General features: G+C 39.9%; 1 protein-coding gene across 1 annotated transcript in view; it reads right to left on the bottom strand.

Annotated features, from left to right (window-relative positions):
* Positions 1-334: 334 nt before the first annotated feature.
* Positions 335-19,708, bottom strand: part of syt9a (synaptotagmin IXa) — a 49,182-nt gene continuing 29,808 nt past the window's right edge. The window contains exons 5-9 of the mRNA XM_060922818.1: positions 7,958-8,078; positions 7,427-7,598; positions 5,875-6,013; positions 2,718-2,733; positions 335-384 (exon numbers count right to left, since the gene is read on the bottom strand). Of these exons, the coding sequence (XP_060778801.1) occupies positions 335-384; positions 2,718-2,733; positions 5,875-6,013; positions 7,427-7,598; positions 7,958-8,078 (498 nt within the window). The remainder of the gene's footprint in view (positions 385-2,717; positions 2,734-5,874; positions 6,014-7,426; positions 7,599-7,957; positions 8,079-19,708) is intronic.

Raw genomic sequence — 19,708 nt, 5'->3', positions numbered from 1 at the left:
GCTACTAAAACATCAGGAAAAGAAAAGAAAAGAAAAGAAAAGAAAAGAAAAGAAAAGAAAAAAACACATCAAAATACCCCTTGTATTTTTCATATCACCATATTTCATAGAAAACGACCATACATTATGTGACCACTCAACATGCAGCTGAAACAATCAAGTGTTCCCATGCAAAGAAGGGCTTCCAGAGGCAAATGGTGTTTCTGAGTCTCTTTCCCAGAAGAAACGCATTTTATCTGGAGCTTAGCAGCTCTTCCGCCCAGCGTCTTGGGTCTTCTTGGGGCGGAGTCGATCGCCCGATCGTGTTCCAGGACAGAAGCAGCAAAGAATCACTCTATGGGGATGGAGGAGTCTTTAGAGAGTTACATGAACCTGTCTGACTTCCTCCACCAGATCCCTGGTACTGAAGAAGACAAGAAAGGTAAAATTAATACCAGAGGTGCTAATATCTATTGTTCAGATGCAGCATTTAAGATTTTTTGATGTCTTGTTATGCCTATTTTTGAGAATTAATGTTCACACCAAAAGCAGTGAGCATGTCAAAATGTCCAGAAGTTGTTTTGACAGAAGTTGTCTACGGTAAGTCCTTCCAGTGTCATTCAGTGGTGAGATCACTGACGGTGATGGCGTCAGGATAACATTAATGTTCAGGCAACTTTATGGTCATGAGCTGTGATGTGTTTTCAGTGGCAACCAATTGGAATTTACAAGTGCTCCACTCTAAAGAATCCCAGAGAACACAGTCATGGAAATTTTCCATTCAAACCGTCCCCAAGTAGCCTACCATGGAAGAGAAACTGATCATTGCGATGTCAGGTTTCTTCTTTATTTATGACATGACCCTGTTTGCATACAGGGACATCTCATCTCATCTCATCTCATTATCTCTAGCCGCTTTATCCTTCTACAGGGTCGCAGGCAAGCTGGATCCTATCCCAGCTGACTACGGGCGAAAGGCAGGGTACACCCTGGACAAGTCGCCAGGTCATCACAGGGCTGACACATAGACACAGACAACCATTCACACTCACATTCACACCTACGCTCAATTTAGAGTCACCAGTTAACCTAACCTGCATGTCTTTGGACTGTGGGGGAAACCGGAGCACCCGGAGGAAACCCACGCGGACACGGGGAGGACATACAAACTCCACACAGAAAGGCCCTCGCCGGCCCCGGGGCTCGAACCCAGGACCTTCTTGCTGTGAGGCGACAGCGCTAACCACTACACCACCGTGCCACCCACATACAGGGACATAAATTAAAAAAAAAAAAAAAAATGGACCAAGTTGTCAGAAAATGTAGATGCTTCACATGCATTGGTGAAGTGCATAAAATAGCACCCATAACATGCAAAAGACAGTTGGCTATTTACTATTTAAAGCCAAACAAAACTCAAAATGATCATGGCAAGTGCCCTGATGTAGCGATGTATCCACTAGATCTCAGCCTCGGTAAATCATGTGTTATGTAAGTTACATCACAATGTTGGCTTCTCTCACATAATGTGTACTTAGAGTGTGATATTTGAACCTCAGAGAAAGTAAGATGGCAGCACCCAGGGATGTTTTATTTTAGAAGAAAAATTATTTGCTTACACTATGCAGGTACTAACATGAACAAATGAATGAGACAGTCAATGAGGGCGTACCTCACTCCAGCCCCATCTAGTCCAGAAGGAACGATCTAAAGTGGGCCATCTTGTGCAATAAATGTTGCAAGCTATATATAGAAGCGATATCCACCCTAGGAATACCGACCTATTTGCCAGAAAGAATCCAAAACAGCTGGGAATTGACCAAGAAGAAGCGATTTTTATTGAAGTGCAAGAAATTAAGGCTTAATTAGTCCATAACTTCATTAATAATTGTAATTAAGCAAATCTGGGTAGTAGTTATATGCACCTTAGGTACCCCTATCTTCATGCCAGAAAGAATCAAAATCGGCGAAGAATTGAGGGAGAAGTGGTGATTTGTATGGAAACTGCTCATTAGGGATCAATTAATTACTCCGTATCTTTATTATTAATTGCAATTAGGCAAATTTGGGTAGAAGCTATATGCACCCCAGCGAGACCTACCTTCCTGCCAAAAAGAATAAAAATCAGTGAAGAATTGAGAGAGAAGAAGCGATTTTCATGAAATGTGGATGACGACAGACGGACGACGGACAACACATGACGGCATAAACTCATCACCTGTCATCCGGATGAGCTCATAATCAAACATGTCTTGTATGGATATTATTTGTCTACACACAATGTAACATTCATGTGAATTAAAGAGCCTGCCCTCATATTTGTTCGTTATGTTCCGTCACTGATCGAGTTCTTATCTTCACATTTAAAAGAGTTTGTGAGTTGAACTGGTCGGTCGGCAGAAAGACACCGCTGGACGTGTGTTTGCTTTGCAGTGCTTTTACGGTATATAAAGTCTGCAAGATGACGCTGTCCAAACGAACTTGTAGACGCCTGTTTCATCTACCGGTACGTCACAGAACATTCATTAACTACAACAGTGTCATTGGCAGAGCAGAGAGAGTGAATGTTGATTAATGCTCTCGCTGTTTGGTGTGAACGTAGGGTTATGGGTTCTGAGATGGAAAAGAAATAAACTGATATAAGGGTTTCTGTGGTAAAACTCTTTATTTATGTGTTTATTGATTGATTGTTCACTCCTGATTGTTATAAATGCTGCCAGCTCTGCGGTAAGGAACACCTGACACAGTTGATTGCTATGGTATGGTATATGGTTATAAGATTTAGCCATAACTCTAAAGCTGCTTTTACAACCCCGATTCCAAAAAAGTTGGAACAAAGTAAAAAATGTAAATAAAAACGGAATGCAATGATGTGGAAGTTTCAAAATTCCATATTTTATTCAGAATAGAACATAGATGACATATCAACTGTTTTAACTGAGAAAATGTATCATTTAAAGAGAAAAATTAGGTGATTTTAAATTTCATGACAACAACACATCTCAAAAAAGTTGGGACAAGGCCATGTTTCCCACTGTAAGACATCCCCTTTTCTCTTTACAACAGTCTGAAGATCAGTCTGCATCATCAGAGATGCAGGCTTCTGAACTGAGTGCTGATAACAACTTGGGTCGTCCTTCTTCTCTTTAGTCCGAATGACACGGCGTCCCTGATTTCCATAAAGAACTTCAAATTTTGATTCGTCTGACCACAGAACAGTTTTCCACTTTGCCACAGTCCATTTTAAATGAGCCTTGGCCCAGAGAAGACGTCTGTGCTTCTGGATCATGTTTAGATACGGCTTCTTCTTTGAACTATAGAGTTTTAGCTGGCAACAGCGGATGGCACGGTGAATTGTGTTCACAGATAATGTTCTCTGGAAATATTCCTGAGCCCATTTTGTGATTTCCAATACAGAAGCATGCCTGTATGTGATGCAGTGCCGTCTAAGGGCCCGAAGATCACGGGCACCCAGTATGGTTTTCCGGCCTTGACCCTTACGCACAGAGATTCTTCCAGATTCTCTGAATCTTTTGATGATATTATGCACTGTAGATGATGATATGTTCAAACTCTTTGCAATTGTACACTGTCGAACTCCTTTCTGATATTGCTCCACTATTTGTCGGCGCAGAATTAGGGGGATTGGTGATCCTCTTCCCATCTTTACTTCTGAGAGCCGCTGCCACTCCAAGATGCTCTTTTTATACCCAGTCATGTTAATGACCTATTGCCAATTGACCTAATGAGTTGCAATTTGGTCCTCCAGCTGTTCCTTTTTTGTACCTTTAACTTTTCCAGCCTCTTATTGCCCCTGTCCCAACTTTTTTGAGATGTGTTGCTGTCATGAAATTTCAAATGAGCCAATATTTGGCATGAAATTTAAAAATGCCTCACTTTCGACATTTGATATGTTGTCTATGTTCTATTGTGAATACAATATCAGTTTTTGAAATTTGTAAATTATTGCATTCTGTTTTTATTTACAATTTGTACTTTGTCCCAACTTTTTCGGAATCGGGGTTGTACATGGGCAGCCCACTTTCCTTCGTGTTTACATGCTCACACTCTTTAGGTGGCAAACATGAGGTGAGACACATCAACACAAAAGTGTGTATGCACAAATCAGTGATCAGAAGCTTGTTTTTAACCTGATTTATTGACCTCTCGCTTCTCATTTCTGTTTAAACACTTGGCGATTCAATGGTAAATCGACTCATCGCAGCCTGATTTCTCCAAATCCCCATGAGTATCTGCATCTCAGCACAACTGGATGAGGGTAAGAACTTCTTCTTTAGGCAGTTATGACTGCGATTGGTTTGGAAATCTATTGACTCCATCGTTTAAAGGTGGAAAAGTTTGACAAGGAAAAGTACTCAAGAAGAGCAGACCATTGAATTTGCCATGAAGCCGTCTTGTCCGGATGATGAATGACCCGGATGAACGCTGCCACACATGTGGAAGCTCCTCCTACTTGCCACTGATTGTGTTTAGACGGTAAGTGGGAATAAGTTGAGCCCAGAACAAGATGTTGCGGATCAAGTTGCACCACCTGGTAAAGTGGAGCAAGTTGTCCCAGTGGTGTTAAATTGTTCTGGCAATTATGCTGGAGCAACTTGTTCTGGGGAGCAATTTGTTCTGGTGCAAGTGCCAGTGTAAAAGCAGCTAAAGATAAAAAAAAATGTCTTCATGGGCTCTGTATCAATTGCAATTCATCATTACAAGTGCAGAAATGCGTGTGTGTGTGTGTGTGTGTGTGAGAGAGAGAGACCTTCTGTCTCAGTGTTGCCAGATTTCACCAATTTTTCAGCCTGAAGCAAGATGATATGCATTTATAACAGAATTAGCATGCACAAACTCTCAGTGCTATGCTAACAGTTCATGCAGAGTGATGTAAGGGAAAAAAATATTCGTTTTTTTGTTTGTTTGTTTTTTGGCAGAAAATATCTCCAGCAGGAGTAGACGAATACAGGCAGTTCTGTAAATCCCATCTTGTTTAAGTCAGAAGCTGAACTGGAAATTCTAACAATGTTCTGTTGTAAAGTGACAAAATATCACATCGAATTCAAGATCCATTCTTCGTGCTTTCATATCAGGGGGTTATAAATATTAAGGATTTTGAGCCGAGGGCTTGTTTAGGGAAGAGAAAATCTGTGCATGTCTAACACAATGCACTCACTCCAAACCCGCCTGCAGGACTGCACTAACCATCTGTCAAGCGAGAGAAACGATTTGTTCTTTTTTCCCTGCAGGGCAACGCACAAGTCCAGAATAGATTCATTAACATGTACAGTGATATGCCAGAAAGATCATTATTTAAATGTACGGGAAATAAATATGCTCAAGAGATGTTTTTTTTTCCCTTCTTCTTTCCTCTCTTCTCCATGCTAACAAATCATTATTTTTGTTCAGAATCTCAACTCTGAGTGGTGCCAGCTGAGTGGAGATGAGGTTCTGAAGATGAATTTAGCAAGAGATGAATGAGTCCTGTGAGGAGCATCATAACTTTGACTTAGATGGCATGGAATGAAAACAGAAAAATAATGAATGAGCTTCGTTTACAGTTCAGATGACAATCATGACGCTCGGGGTGGAAAAGGAAAGCCAAGACACGAACCCTGCTCAGGAATGAGGGCTCTTTCAGCATGTTTATTTCTCAGTTTATTACTTTGTTCTGCCGTTAAAGATTCGTTGATTGGAACCCCTGAGCGAGCTTTCACATATTTCGGATTTGACTCTGTTCAAACAAACGCCTTGTGGGTTCTCTATATCGATGTGGTTCTTGAAGCTGAAGGGAGCACAGCATTCGCACTCAGGTCCGAGAGCGCTTCAGGGAGGTGTCTCTGAATCGACTTACCTGAAGATTTGGAGTAAAAGATAGAGCGATTCCCAAACCATGCTTACCTCGATTAGAGGGTGCCAGCGAGCGATGGGTTTGCGAGGGTACGTCAACATCTCATTCCAGTGGTCCCTGCCCAGACTCTCACCATCATTACCAACCCGACACACACCTATGACCTCGTTGTGACCTACACTGTGAAAGGATCCAGGGATAAAACACTCTTTACTACAGGTAAATATATGAATGCAATTCAAATGTAAAAGTTTAAAAAAAAAAAAACTGTCTTATGATGTGATCAACACTGCAAAAAATAAATAAATAAATAAATAAAACTCATCAGGGTTTCAAAATGCAGGGAAAAGACAGGTATACATATTTTTTCACAATTCCACAAAATAATACAACATATGAATTAATTAAAGAGTCAGTATCTTGACTCTTAAAACCATTTGAACATTTTGGTCAAATCGAAATTGAAACTGAAGTGAAATTTAAATCCACCTGCTAATTAGTTCTGACAAATTACGTCCAGTACATCTTTCAAAAAAGGTTTATTGCACAGCGCTGTTGAGTTCTGGATTGTGATTGGCCAGAAGATGCTGATTAATTCTCTATCGTTTCTATAGTAACAGCTCATTCACAGAAACCGACTAAAATCAATGTGTTGATATAATGAAGTTTGTTGTAAGGCCATATTTATTGAACATGTATAGAAGGAGTCTCCAGTGTCAGAGGTCAAACAGTCTTAAACAGTTTCCTGATCCACATGATTAAAAAGATAAAAAGACAAAAAGTGTGTGTATGACAAGATTCTAATCATTAAGAGATACTATATATTATTCTATCCACATTAACTGGATATGAGCAATCGCATGTTCTGATTGGTTACTCTACTACTAGGATATCAGCTCGTATACCGTTAGGTGAGAAAAACAAAATGGCAGAGCGTGGTGCTGAACCAACCGAGGATGAAATAAAAACTCGACTTGAAAAGAAAACCACAAACATTGTTATCAAGTATTTAAAAGAAATAGAAATGGCTAAAATAATATAATTTTGTTTTGTCCCCCCCCCCCCCCCCCCAAAAAAAAAAAAAAAAAAATCCTGTTCCACACTCCAGCCCAGTTGGTGGCAGTAATGCACCTTTAAAATGGTTTGCCAACCACCAAAAAAGCCCTAAAGAAGAAGAACCTCTCTCTCTTTCTCTCTCTCTCTCACACACAATAAAAAAGCAACAAAATATGGAATAAAAGTATTCGATGGTAAGAACGTATCATGGCAAGAATTATTCAAGAATTATTATTACATTTTTCACTAATTGCTCCTGTCATTTCACCGGTTTGTTTATCGGTACATTCTAAGCGGAAATTATTTTGTCATACGCTTTGTATAAAGTTTTTATTCATCAAATTTGCAAAAATTAAAAATGCTCCGTTTCTCAAAATCCAGTGAATGTGGATAGAATAAAGCAGTTATTCCACTCAATCTCATCGTACATGGCTTAGACAACTCGGTGCTACGCGACTCATCAGCTATCAGCTCATGTACGACTCGATTTCGTGGAATAACTGTTAATGATACAGAATGATGCGTGTTGTGGCTCACCGATCGTAATCCATCACAGCTATTAAAAGGCTAATCTGATCAATGTTTTCTGGTGGGACGTCGAATACTATCGCCTCGTTATAAACAGGGTTCAGGGTGTTCCGCTTTGTGGAGGTCTTCCTCTTCTTTAATCTCCGTCCTTCACACATCAGAGAGACTTTCACATAGGGGTCTGGAGATGAGAGCGAGAAATTAGAGTCAGAGAAAGAAAAAAAAAACATCCTTGAAGAAAAAAAAAACGACACATTCATTTTCTACACTGAAGTCGTGTTTAAAACTCTTTGGTGTTCACAGCAAGAATAGCATCGCTTGGTTGAGTTAAGAAATAGAATTTGGCGATTATACTAGATTTGTTTTGAATTTAATTTGTTCACTGGTGTATTTAGTATCCTTCCTTGAAGATTCTTTCTAATTGAAAGACCAGGTATCATTTGTGAAGCATCATAGCTTGTCGAGAAGGTGTTTAATGGGATGTGATGGGTTCATTTCTTCTGTATAGAATGATATAAATTCCTGAATGCATGGCCGAACCTGAAGCTCCAGTGATATCCATGGCTTTCAGGTTGCGTGCCTTTATCACTGTGATGGTCAGTCGACCCGCAGTGGGCAAGTAACAAAGCGAAAACATCAGATCACCCAGATCCACGTTGTCCTGGGAGCAAAAGGAAAAAAAAAGCAATATAAATACAGTCATATAGTGAAATGTAGGGTTAGTGGGAATCCAGTAATCAAGCCTCAGCATTAATTCCCTAATGGACATGAGTTCAAATCCCACTGCTAGAACCCAGAGCAAAGCCTTTAACCCTGAATCGATCTTACTCTGGACATTATACAGTACATTACTTTTTTTTTTTCTTTTTAAATTGTGCAAGAATTGCTCACAAACCCCACCAATGACCACAAAAACTATTCAACACACTCAAAGTAAATAAATAAATAAAAATTTGTAGCAGGTAGAAATATCTTGAATATATTCAAATGCATCTATTTAATTGTCAATAAACTAAATATAAAATTATTAAACCTATTTCTGACTATTTTACTCATTTCAATACTTTTTTTATTTTAAAAATAAATGCTTAAAATGAGCAAAATTATCTACCAAGCGAACAAGACAAAATGTATCGTTGCATATTTAGTAAAAAAAAAAAAAAATTGTGCCTTGGGTGTTGTAGAAAAACAAGACCGTCAACAGTGTTGGGCACGTTACTTTCAAAAAGTAATTAGTTATAGTTACTAGTTACTTTTCCCAAAAAGTAACGGCGTTAGTAACGGAGTTACTTTGTCATAAAAGTAACTAATTACCAGGGAAAGTAATTATTCCGTTACATTTTGTGCCCCCCCCCCCCCCCCCCAAAAAAAAAAAAAATTCAATTAGTGTAATCATAATAAAAGTGAATGTTAAATGTGTTTAATGACTGAAATGGACACTTAACAGAACCAGTTAGTAACGTTATCTACACTATATTAATATTTTTGTGGGACAATGTGAGATAAGACATCAATCAAATTTAATATATTTTTGTAGTTATTAAAATTGTTACTAATTACTGGCCACTGACGAGGACAAACGCTTTGTTCCTCGACATAATGTGCATTGCACATAGACATTTTTGCCTTTTATTTCAAGTAATGAAAAGTAATGGCTGTATTTCCAATGTGAAAGCGCAGTGCTGGGCTGACCGCTTGCCATTGCTGTGTCTTCTGATTGAAAGTGTGCGCAGTAGTGCAGTAGGCGGAGCCTACCTACGTATGTTGTCCAAATCTACTCTGATTGGCTGACTATGCCGTTGTCTCGCGTCTCCCCGCCCCACACTAAAGCAGAGTAAAGAAAGGCTGAACGAGCAGCGTGCCAGATGAGAACAGCTTTAATAAAGTAACACATAGTATTTTATTGGAAGTAACAGGAACGGCGTTATAACGATGCAAAAAGTAATTAGTTAGATTACTCGTTACTAAAAAAAGTAACGCAGTTAGTAACGCCGTTTATTTCTAACACCGTTATTCCCATCACTGACCGTCAATGACGGCGTAATTCACTCCGGCCCCGTCTAGTCCAGAAGGAACGATCTAAAGTGGGCCACCTTGTGCAATAAATGTTGCAAGCTTTATACACTATATACAAGCTATATATAGAAGTGATATCCACCCTAGGAATACCGACCTATTTACCAGAAAGAATCCAAAACGGCAAGGAACTGACCGAGAAGAAGTGATTTTTGTTGAAGTGCAAGACATTAAGGTTTAATTAGTCCATTACTTCATTAATAATTGTAATTAAGCATAATCTGGGCAGAAGTTATATGTACCCTAGGTACCCCTATCTTCATGACAGAAAGAATCAAAATCAGTGAAGAATTGAGGGAGAAGAAGTGATGTGTGAAAACTGCTCATTAGGGATTGATTAATTACTCCATATCTTCATTATTAATTGTAATTATGCATATTTGGGTAGAAGCTACGTGCACCCCAGGGAGACCTACCTTCCTGCCAAAAAGAATAAAAATCAATGAAGAATTGAGAGAGAGGAAGCGATTTTCATGAAACGTGGATGATGCCGGATGGACGATGGACAACACGTAATGGCATAAACTCATCACCTGTTGGCTGGATGAGCTAACTCGGGTTGACGATATAGCATGCAACAATAAATCACAATACAAATTTATGATGATTCGAATTGATGGGATAAAAAATGAACCATGATTATTCTCCGACTGCGTAATCTCTGAGTTTTTCCTTGCTGTAATTGTGTTGTTTAGACAGCAGAGAGATCAGTAACATACAATAGTATGAATGTGTGTGACTTCACGATAGGTGGAAGTAGCACAGCACTAATGTAGTGAAAAACAGACCAAGGGGGAAAAAAATACCTGAGCCAGTATGTGGAAGAGCTGTTGTGTGAAGATTGAAAAAAAAATCAGAGCTCTTTCTTATTACAGACTGCTGAAAGATAAAGAAAAGAGAAGCAACTAGAGGCAGAGCAAATGTCTATAACAGTTTATTAAGAAAATAAATATTTTTAATAAAAAGGGATATTTTGGTTAATAGGCTATTATATTTGACTCCAACCTTTACAAATGTGTAAAATAAATCAAATCAAATTAAATCATGAATTGTGTGAATCGTTACATGCCTACTTACAAAAAAAAAGATTATTTTCCGAAATCAGCACATCTGTTTTTTTTTTTCAATTTGCCTATAATTCCATATTTTTACTATTACTCTCCATGAAATAAATTAGTTATGGCTATCACTTGCATTTTAACATTGACAGGCTTTTTAGTTTCTTAAAGTTAGCATAAATAAAATAAATTAATTTAAAAAGGAAAAAAAATAAATTTTAAAAATTTATTAAAAAAATATAGTTTGGTTTCTCATATTAATAAGAAATTATATATATATATATATATATATATATATATATATATATATATATATATATATATATATATATATACTGGGTGCGATTTGCTGGGGGGGATGGTGGGGATCATCCCTCCCTCTGGTTTTTATCTCTGCTGAAAAAAAAAATCCTCGGGGACAACCCCACAACCCCATCAATAAAACAAACAAACCAAAAAAAAAGTTGACATGACAGGCATGTTGTGAGACAGTTTTCTATGGTCTACATTGCACTCACTTTCAAAATGACCCGAAGTGGCAGCTTTGATGTTCACGAACGTCCCCAGCAAATAGATACATTGCAGATAATAACAATATCCAGAGTGTGAACGTGGATTTAGCGCCATGAATCACATCCTTACTGATGAGCGCAACAGAATGAATGTATCCACACTGAACAGCCTTCTTTTCCTCGCTGTCAATGGGCCAGACGTGCGTTCCTGAGAAATTCGCAGAAATGTGGATTAAAGAAGGGCGAAACACGGCGGATAGCGCACCGACGGGAAAGCAGAAAAGGCCACATGAACTGCGCCATCAGAGCAAACTGTTCATTTAGTATTCATGTATTTTAGTGATTTTCGAGTCACTGTCCATTTAATCCGGAGGGAGAGAAACATCACAGCAACGCGACAAGCAATGCGAACTTTGTTGTGTGTTAGTGTATTTAGTCAGAGAGATAGGAAGATGAATTTACTATCTCTGGTTTAGTGTTCGTTTTCATTTAGTGTTTGTGGCAGCGGGGGCGTGGTCAAGCATCGGTCTGTGACAGAAGGATGGCAGGACAGAACTGATTTCACACAACTCGCTTTTATTCAGCTTCTATCTGCACTCTCACACACGCACACACATCAGTCGTCTAGTTGTGGAGAGAGCTCCCTCTGCTCTCGCTCTCTCTCCTTAAATAGGGCACGGTCACTGGGAAGACACACAAACACATGAATTAACGACAGGTGTAGTGATTCTGCCACTTACCTTCCCTGACTCCGCCCTCCTGTCACAGACCGATGCTTGACCACGCCCCCGCTGCCACAGTGTTATTCATTTGATATCATCGGATGTTATTGAGCTGTTAGCCTATTGTTACCTTAGTTTTGTGACGTTTCATGATTAAAAAAAAAAAATCCCCCTTCTGGTTTTTTGACAAATCGCACCCTGTATATATATGGAGATCAAAGTTCCTCAGGGGGAATCTTAGTGGAAAAAGCAGACAGACAGCAATTAACACATGAATTAGAAAAGCTGGAGCACATCTGCAGGCTCTTAGTTTTTCTCCAAAGAGCAGAATGTGTTTCTCTCCTTCCGTTACCTGCCACTCAGGCAGCTTTCAGGTGATTAGATCCATCAGACTGTTGTACAGGAAATATATATATATATATATATATATATATATATATATATATATATATATATGATAAATAAATTATATATGATAAATAAATTAATAATGAAGTGTAAACTCTTCTGTCCTGAAACATAATAATAATAATAATAATAATAATAATAATAATAATAATTACAGCTTTACCTCTGACTGTTATAGAGCACTGTCACTGGAGACTCCTTCCAGAAATGCTGAATAAACATCTTACATAAAATACTTCACATATATTTTATGAAGCTTTATTTTAATTATATTTTCTATTATACATAGAAACTTCATCAATACATCCTGACCAATCAAAATCAAGAATTCAACAGGATTGTGATGTCATATATAAATGCTAATGTGTCCTATTATTTCCTGTACAACAGTCTGATGGATCTAATCACCTGAAAGCTGCCTGAGTGGCAGGTAATGGAAGGAGAGAAACACATTCTGCTCTTTGGAGAAAAACCAAGAGCCTGCAGATGTGCTCCAGCTTTTCTAATTCATGTGTTAATTGCTGTCTGTCTGCTTTTTCCACTAAGATTCCCCCTGAGGAACTTTGATCTCCAGCTCAGCAGTAAGAACCCGACTCTAAGTGAATTTCTCGCTCACACACAGACTACAGCACTTCATCCGCTTTTCACACGATATTAATAAAATAAACCTCAGGGGCGTTATACGTTACTTGCCAATACTTGCCCGTGTCATTAGTTTAAGTGAATATGTAAAAATTAAATAAATAAATAAATAAATAAAGACTAGAAAAATAATCCCAGAGCACAAAGACAAGAAATTAAAAAAGAAGCCCAGAAAGCCAGATCAAAATAAAAGTGTAATAAATGCCTAATGTATTGGGAATAGACTGAGGTTGAGTGTCTGTCATAAACAGTTCTAGTCATCATTGTTATGGTAATTTAGCATCTTTGCAAATTTGTCTCAGTTTAGCAATCTGGAATCCACCCACGGTAATTGGCTGCCAGCCTGTAAAATAGCACATCAAGATCACTGATACACAGAGATGGTGATAAAAATGCAGAAACAGGGATAGAGGTCAAACAAGAACAACATAAATAAAAAAAATACAGAACATTGTAATGCATAATAAGCAGAGAAGCAGGTCAAAAATAGAATGTAATTAAATTTAAATCGAAGCAAAACAAAACTGTGCTTGGGGTACTGTCAATGCAGAATTTCTGTTCATGTTCTTCCCAAGTTCTCATGGGTTTCCTCGGGATTATCTGGTTTCCTCCACCCAGAAAAAAAGAACATATTGGTGGACAGGTTGGATACACTCAAGGCTCCACAATACAGCATGACCTAATAATAATTAAATAATTCAAATGACGACAAACAAACCATTCATTCATTTTCCCTTCCGCTTATCCATCGAGAGTCGCACGTGAGCTTGAACCAATCCCAGCTGACTTCAAGTGAGAGGTGGGGTTACACCCTGGACAGGTCTCCAGTCAATCTCAGGGCTAACACAGAGAGACAGACAGACATTCATTCACATTCACATTCACACCTACGGCGGATTTAGAGTAGCCATTTGACCTCATCTGCAGGTATTTGGACTATAGGAGGAAACCGGAGAACCCTGAGGAAACCCACACAGGTATGAGGAGAACATGCAAACTCCACACAGAAAGACCCCAGTCGACCAGCAGGTTCAAACCCAGAGACTTCTTGTTGTGAGGTGAGAAATAGCAAATGCTAACATCCTAGTTAGCGATGACAAAGAGTTCGACAGTAGTACAGGTCTGAATGAACCATCTTACATACCATGGGTAATGATGCAAGTTCAAAGTTCTTCCAGATCAAAAAGAACTTCAACTTAGACAAGGTTTAGATACTGATCATGTCCATCAGTTCAGTATTAAGTCCTCAATGCAGGCACATACCAGTACATTGAGGACTTAATACTTCACATCCCCCCCACCAAAAAATATATATATAAAAGTGATGCGAAAGAATAAGAAACTTGACCCACTCATTTTCTTGGGGTAGATTTTTACACCTCACGTCTCCACTCGCACCTCACCACCGCTTTTTATTTTTGAACATAACAGTTACATTAACACTTGCTCTCAAAATACCTCGCCTGCAGTCTCACACCAAGGTTTTCTTACACTTATTCAGATACTTTTCAGAATGAAAGTGCTGCTTCACCTGGAACGTGATATGTTGAGTTGAATAAAGAATCCACCAGGTACAGTTTCCTTAATGATGAAATGATTTCTGGATGTTTCAGAGCTTTCATATGGACAGATATCATGAGGAAATAGTGATAATATTGGATTGTTATTATATTCACACTGTGACAAATTGAATGGCTGGAGTTTTACAAAACATGGGCGCAAACACTTGAATGAAAGGGTAGCTTTGCTGGGTCTCCAGAACTCATCTCATCTCATCTCATTATCTGTAGCCGCTTTATCCTGTTCTACAGGGTCGCAGGCAAGCTGGAGCCTATCCCAGCTGACTACGGGCGAAAGGCGGGGTACACCCTGGACAAGTCGCCAGGTCATCACAGGGCTGACACATAGACACAGACAACCATTCACACTCACATTCACACCTACGCTCAATTTAGAGTCACCAGTTAACCTAACCTGCATGTCTTTGGACTGTGGGGGAAACCGGATCACCCGGAGGAAACCCACACAGACACGGGGAGAACATGCAAACTCCACACAGAAAGGCCCTCGCCGGCCACGGGGCTCGAACCCGGACCTTCTTGCTGTGAGGCGACAGCGCTAACCACTACACCACCGTGCCGTCCTGGTCTTTAGGTCTGTCCTTTATTTAAAAAAAAGCTGCATGTTGAATTTGTTCTTAACGACATAACCACTAAAGTGATGAAAATAGATGGGACTATTTTCCGTGAGCACAGTGGAGGTGTACAAGTGCATGCTATACTAGTATCAGTGGGGCAAAGTATTCTGCCAGGGAGGGTTGGAGACGGATGTAAGTGTAGAAGATCTTCATTATCAAGAAATGTGCAAACAGACAAACAGTCCAAATCAGAAGGCATACTGTATATCGTGAAAGGTAAAACAGGCAAAAGGTCAAGCAAGGCACAAACAGAATATCATAGACATAAGCAGTGTCAAAAACAAGGAACAGGAATCAGAAACCAGGAAAACAGCCAGGAAACAAGGATCGGTAATGTGTCACAACAGCGCAATACTTCACAAAGTGAGTCTGCATTCTGAGTCCTTATATAGGCACGCTGATTGTGCCTTAATCCCCTGCAGGTGTGTGTCATTCCTGGCACATGCATGAGTCAGTTTGGAAGGCGTACTGTCCAGAGTGCGCATCAGAGTCCTTCTGTTGTGACAATTAGACTATCGTATAATATTCTGGTCTAGCGTGACTTCTCTGTCATTTTTTTTTTTTTTTTTGCATTTCTCCACAAAAATTACAGCAATGTAGTATTAGAAAAGGAATGAAAATAAAGTAGTGGCTAGTTTATTTCCTGTTTATTAAAAAAACCCTCCTTATTTTCCATTCATTTGATGCATGACATGGTATGTTGTCAAGTGGAATCCTACATCATCCAGCGCCACGCTTATTTTCATGTATCTGGCTAATCCAGTATGGCCACGCCCAGGGAAATGGCCCAATGGACTGATGTTACAACTTCTTTATTCTTTTTAAGCTAAAATCCACTTAATTTGTTCATCTAGAACATTGTCTATTCATGTCTAAAGATGACATTTCATAACCTCGTATTTTCAAAATTTCCTGGTTAATCGCTTTAAGGGCCTGGTCAGTACTGGGATGGGAGACTGCTTGGGAAAGATCAAGTCCTGGCACAGGAGGGATTTTGATTGCACCTAGTTGACTTCAACATTGCCTGACTCACATTGCACGTCCATCACAAATGCCGAGGTCAACTATGATAAGGTAATGCCAACTTGAAAAACATCTCATCTCATTATCTCTAGCCACTTTATCCTTCTACAGGGTCGCAGGCAAGCTGGAGCCTATCCCAGCTGACTACGGGCAAAAGGCGGGGTACACCCTGGACAAGTCGCCAGGTCATCACAGGGCTGACACATAGACACAGACAACCATTCACACCTACGCTCAATTTAGAGTCACCAGTTAACCTAACCTGCATGTCTTTGGACTGTGGGGGAAACCGGAGCACCCGGGGGAAACCCACTCGGACATGGGGAGAACATGCAAACTCTACACAGAAAGACCCTCGCCGGCCACGGGGCTCGAACCCGGACCTTCTTGCTGTGAGGCAACAGTGCTAACCACTACACTACCGTGCCGCCCCTCTTGAAAAACATATATATGCAAAACTAAAATAAAATAAAACACTGTCTTTGAAAAAACACACTCAAAACTTTTCAGAATACTCATGATGTCCATACCGTGAGATATTTAACACCAGTCCCTCCACTGGCTTCCTGTAGCCATTCACATCTGATTTAAAACACTGATGCTGACTTATAAAACCAAAAATAGACCATCACACACCGCTCTGCATCAGGCTCCCTTCAAGCCTTGACCTGACTCGACTCGACTCAACCCACCATCCCTCGGGATCCCTCAAGGAATGTATTATGGATCAGGACTCTTCTGTGCTTGGCACCCAGGTGATGAAATGAACGTCCCTTCACTGTCCGAACAGCTGAGTCACTGTGTGTCATCAAACAAAGACGAAAGACAAACCTCTTCACCAAGCAATTAAATAAGCACTAATTAAAACAAACAAACAAACAAACAAACAAACAGTTGCTGTCCTGACTCATACTATCTCTCCTAACAAGATTTAGCTTGATGGTATTTTACATGCTGATTTATTTGTACTCGCATGATGATGTGCTTTTGATGCATGTCTTTACATCCGTCTGTGTAATCACATCCAACACATGCTGTAAATGTTAACTTTTTTTAGTATCAAAAATATAAATTTGATAGAATCACCAGTTCACTAATGACCTGAGGTATGAACAAGCAGCTGAGAAACAACTTGGTGAAATAACTTAATGGATAGACACCAGAGATATCAGGTACCAGGCGGATACAGTACTTCATGTCTTAAAGGTTCATGAAACAAAGAAACTTTCAAAACAATAATCAGAAACTGTTAACTAATAACAATAGATTGAGAACAACTGATCTTAGGTGGAAAACTGAAATGTTACTCCATTTGCATGTTCTGTTCACATTCTGCAAAGAAGCCACACAAATGAGGTAGAGCTCTCCAGCATTCAGCATGGTGGACATTTTTGGCTTTGAGCAGAAACCTGAGAATCATCTTGAGAATGCTATCTTTGCTGTGAAGCATAGTGGTGGTAGCATCATGTTTATTTTTATCAGCACTACCTTGGAAATTGATCAGGGTTGAGGGGAAATTGTTTGGATGGAAATTCAAGAGAAATGATATTGGGCTCACTGTTCACCTTACAACAGGACAATGATGCTGAGCGACCTGCCAAAGCTACACTCGAGTGGTTCAAAACCAGGAACCTATATGGGCTAGAATGATCCAGTAATAATCCAGACCTTAAGATTTGAAAATGACCTTTTGCCAGTATTGGTCTCCATCTAGTCTGACAGAAAGACTGGAGAAGTTGCAGAATAAAAGTGCAAAGCTGATAGAGATATATCACAGATGACTTGCAGCTAAAAATGGTTCGAACAAGTTTTGACCTTAGGGGGTGGATACTTATGCAACCAACAAATGTCTGCATTTTTTTTTAAATCCCCCATTTGTCTCACAATGAAAGATTTTATTTATTTTTCAAATGTTTCCAAATGACATTATATAAATCAAATGATACAAACCCTAATTAAGTCCAGTTCCAGGTTAATATAAATACTTATGCAAGATGCTGTAAATTAAAACAACATGATTAAAAGCAATAGTGCAAGTGTGTAGATGTGTATGAGCAGTACAAGTTAACTAATAGACAGAGTGATCAAAGACAGCCCTCCTGAGTCACACTTGAGACGAAAAAAGTTGATCGGGGCGAGATTTGTGTGCAGTTATATCATCCGAGCCTCGGGGAACACAACATTCCTCTTTAATTCTCTGATGGCACGCTGAAGCCAGACAAGTAATCACATTCTGACACTGACCCATAATTTCTTAACACTCCCTCAAGACAATTACACAGCAGGGAGGTAAGGAGGGAGGGAATGTGGTGAGATTAGAAACCACTTTCCTGCTGTTTATCTCAGGTCACTCTCAGTATGAAGTCACACTTTTTTCGACCATTTGTGATAGGAAAAGGTCAGCATGGTGGTGTGCTAAGATCCGTGTCGAACCGAAAGACAAAACGTGCTAAACAACTGCAAAAGGTCAAGCACCAGTAACGGATGAGCAGGAAGGGTAAAAAATTCTGTGACTACCTTTCAGGAATGCCAGGATCAGACAACATGATGTTTTTGTCTTTCATGATGGAAGTTAAATGAGAGTTTTTTGGACTGGAGAATTGTTAAATGTGGGGTGTCTCAGGGTTGTCTGTTGGGTCCTTTTTTTTCAACATCTTTATTAATGATATGAACTTTTTGGTTAGCGCTGTCGCCTCACAGCAAGATGATCCGGGTTCGAGCCCCGTGGCCGGCGAGGGCCTTTCTGTGTGGAGTTTGCATGTTCTCCCCGTGTCCGCGTGGGTTTCCTCTGGGTGCTCCGTTTTCCCCCACAGTCCAAAGACATGCAGGTTAGGTTAACTGGTGACTCTAAATTGAGCGTAGGTGTGAATGTGAGTGTGAATGGTTGTCTGTGTCTATGTGTCAGCCCTGTGATGACCTGGCGACTTGTCCAGGGTGTACCCCGCCTTTCGCCTGTAGTCAGCTGGGATAGGCTCCAGCTTGCCTGCGACCCTGTAGAACAGGATAAAGCGGCTACAGATAATGAGATGAGATGAGACTTTTTTTGTGATAATTCGTCCCTCAGACTTTATGCTGATGATAATGCTCTTTACTCCAGTGATACATCTCTCGATCTGTTGGAAATCAAGATCAATCAAGATCTCATTTTAATTGCTAATTAGCTGTCTCTTAACTATCTATCTACCAATTATTCAAAGACAACGGCTATCACCTTTGGTAACAGTGATACCATCCCTACTTTCATGCTCAAGAACAAGGTTATTGAGCAGAAAGACAGTTTGGTGTTACTATTGACAGTACCTTGTCAATGAGTCTTCAGATTAAGAACACACTTAACAAAGTATATGTTAATCTCCGGGCGGCACGGTGGTGTAGTGGTTAGCGCTGTCACCTCACAGCAAGAAGGTTCTGGGTTCGAGCCCCGTGGCCGGTGAGGGCCTTTCTGTGTGGACTTTGCATGTTCTCCCCGTGTCCGCGTGGGTTTCCTCCGGGTGCTCCGGTTTCCCCCACAGTCCAAAGACATGCAGGTTAGGTTAACTGGTGACTCTAAATTGACCATAGGTGTGAATGTGAGTGTGAATGGTTGTCTGTGTCTATGTGTCAGCCCTGTGATGACCTGGTGACTTGTCCAGGGTGTACCCCGCCTTTCGCCC

Source organism: Neoarius graeffei, chromosome 6 (genome assembly GCF_027579695.1).
Source record: "Neoarius graeffei isolate fNeoGra1 chromosome 6, fNeoGra1.pri, whole genome shotgun sequence".
In the NCBI taxonomy this organism is placed as follows: Eukaryota; Metazoa; Chordata; class Actinopteri; order Siluriformes; family Ariidae; genus Neoarius; species Neoarius graeffei.
The sequence above is the reverse complement of the archived record's forward strand: the minus strand, read 5'-3'. Positions and strand labels throughout refer to the sequence as shown.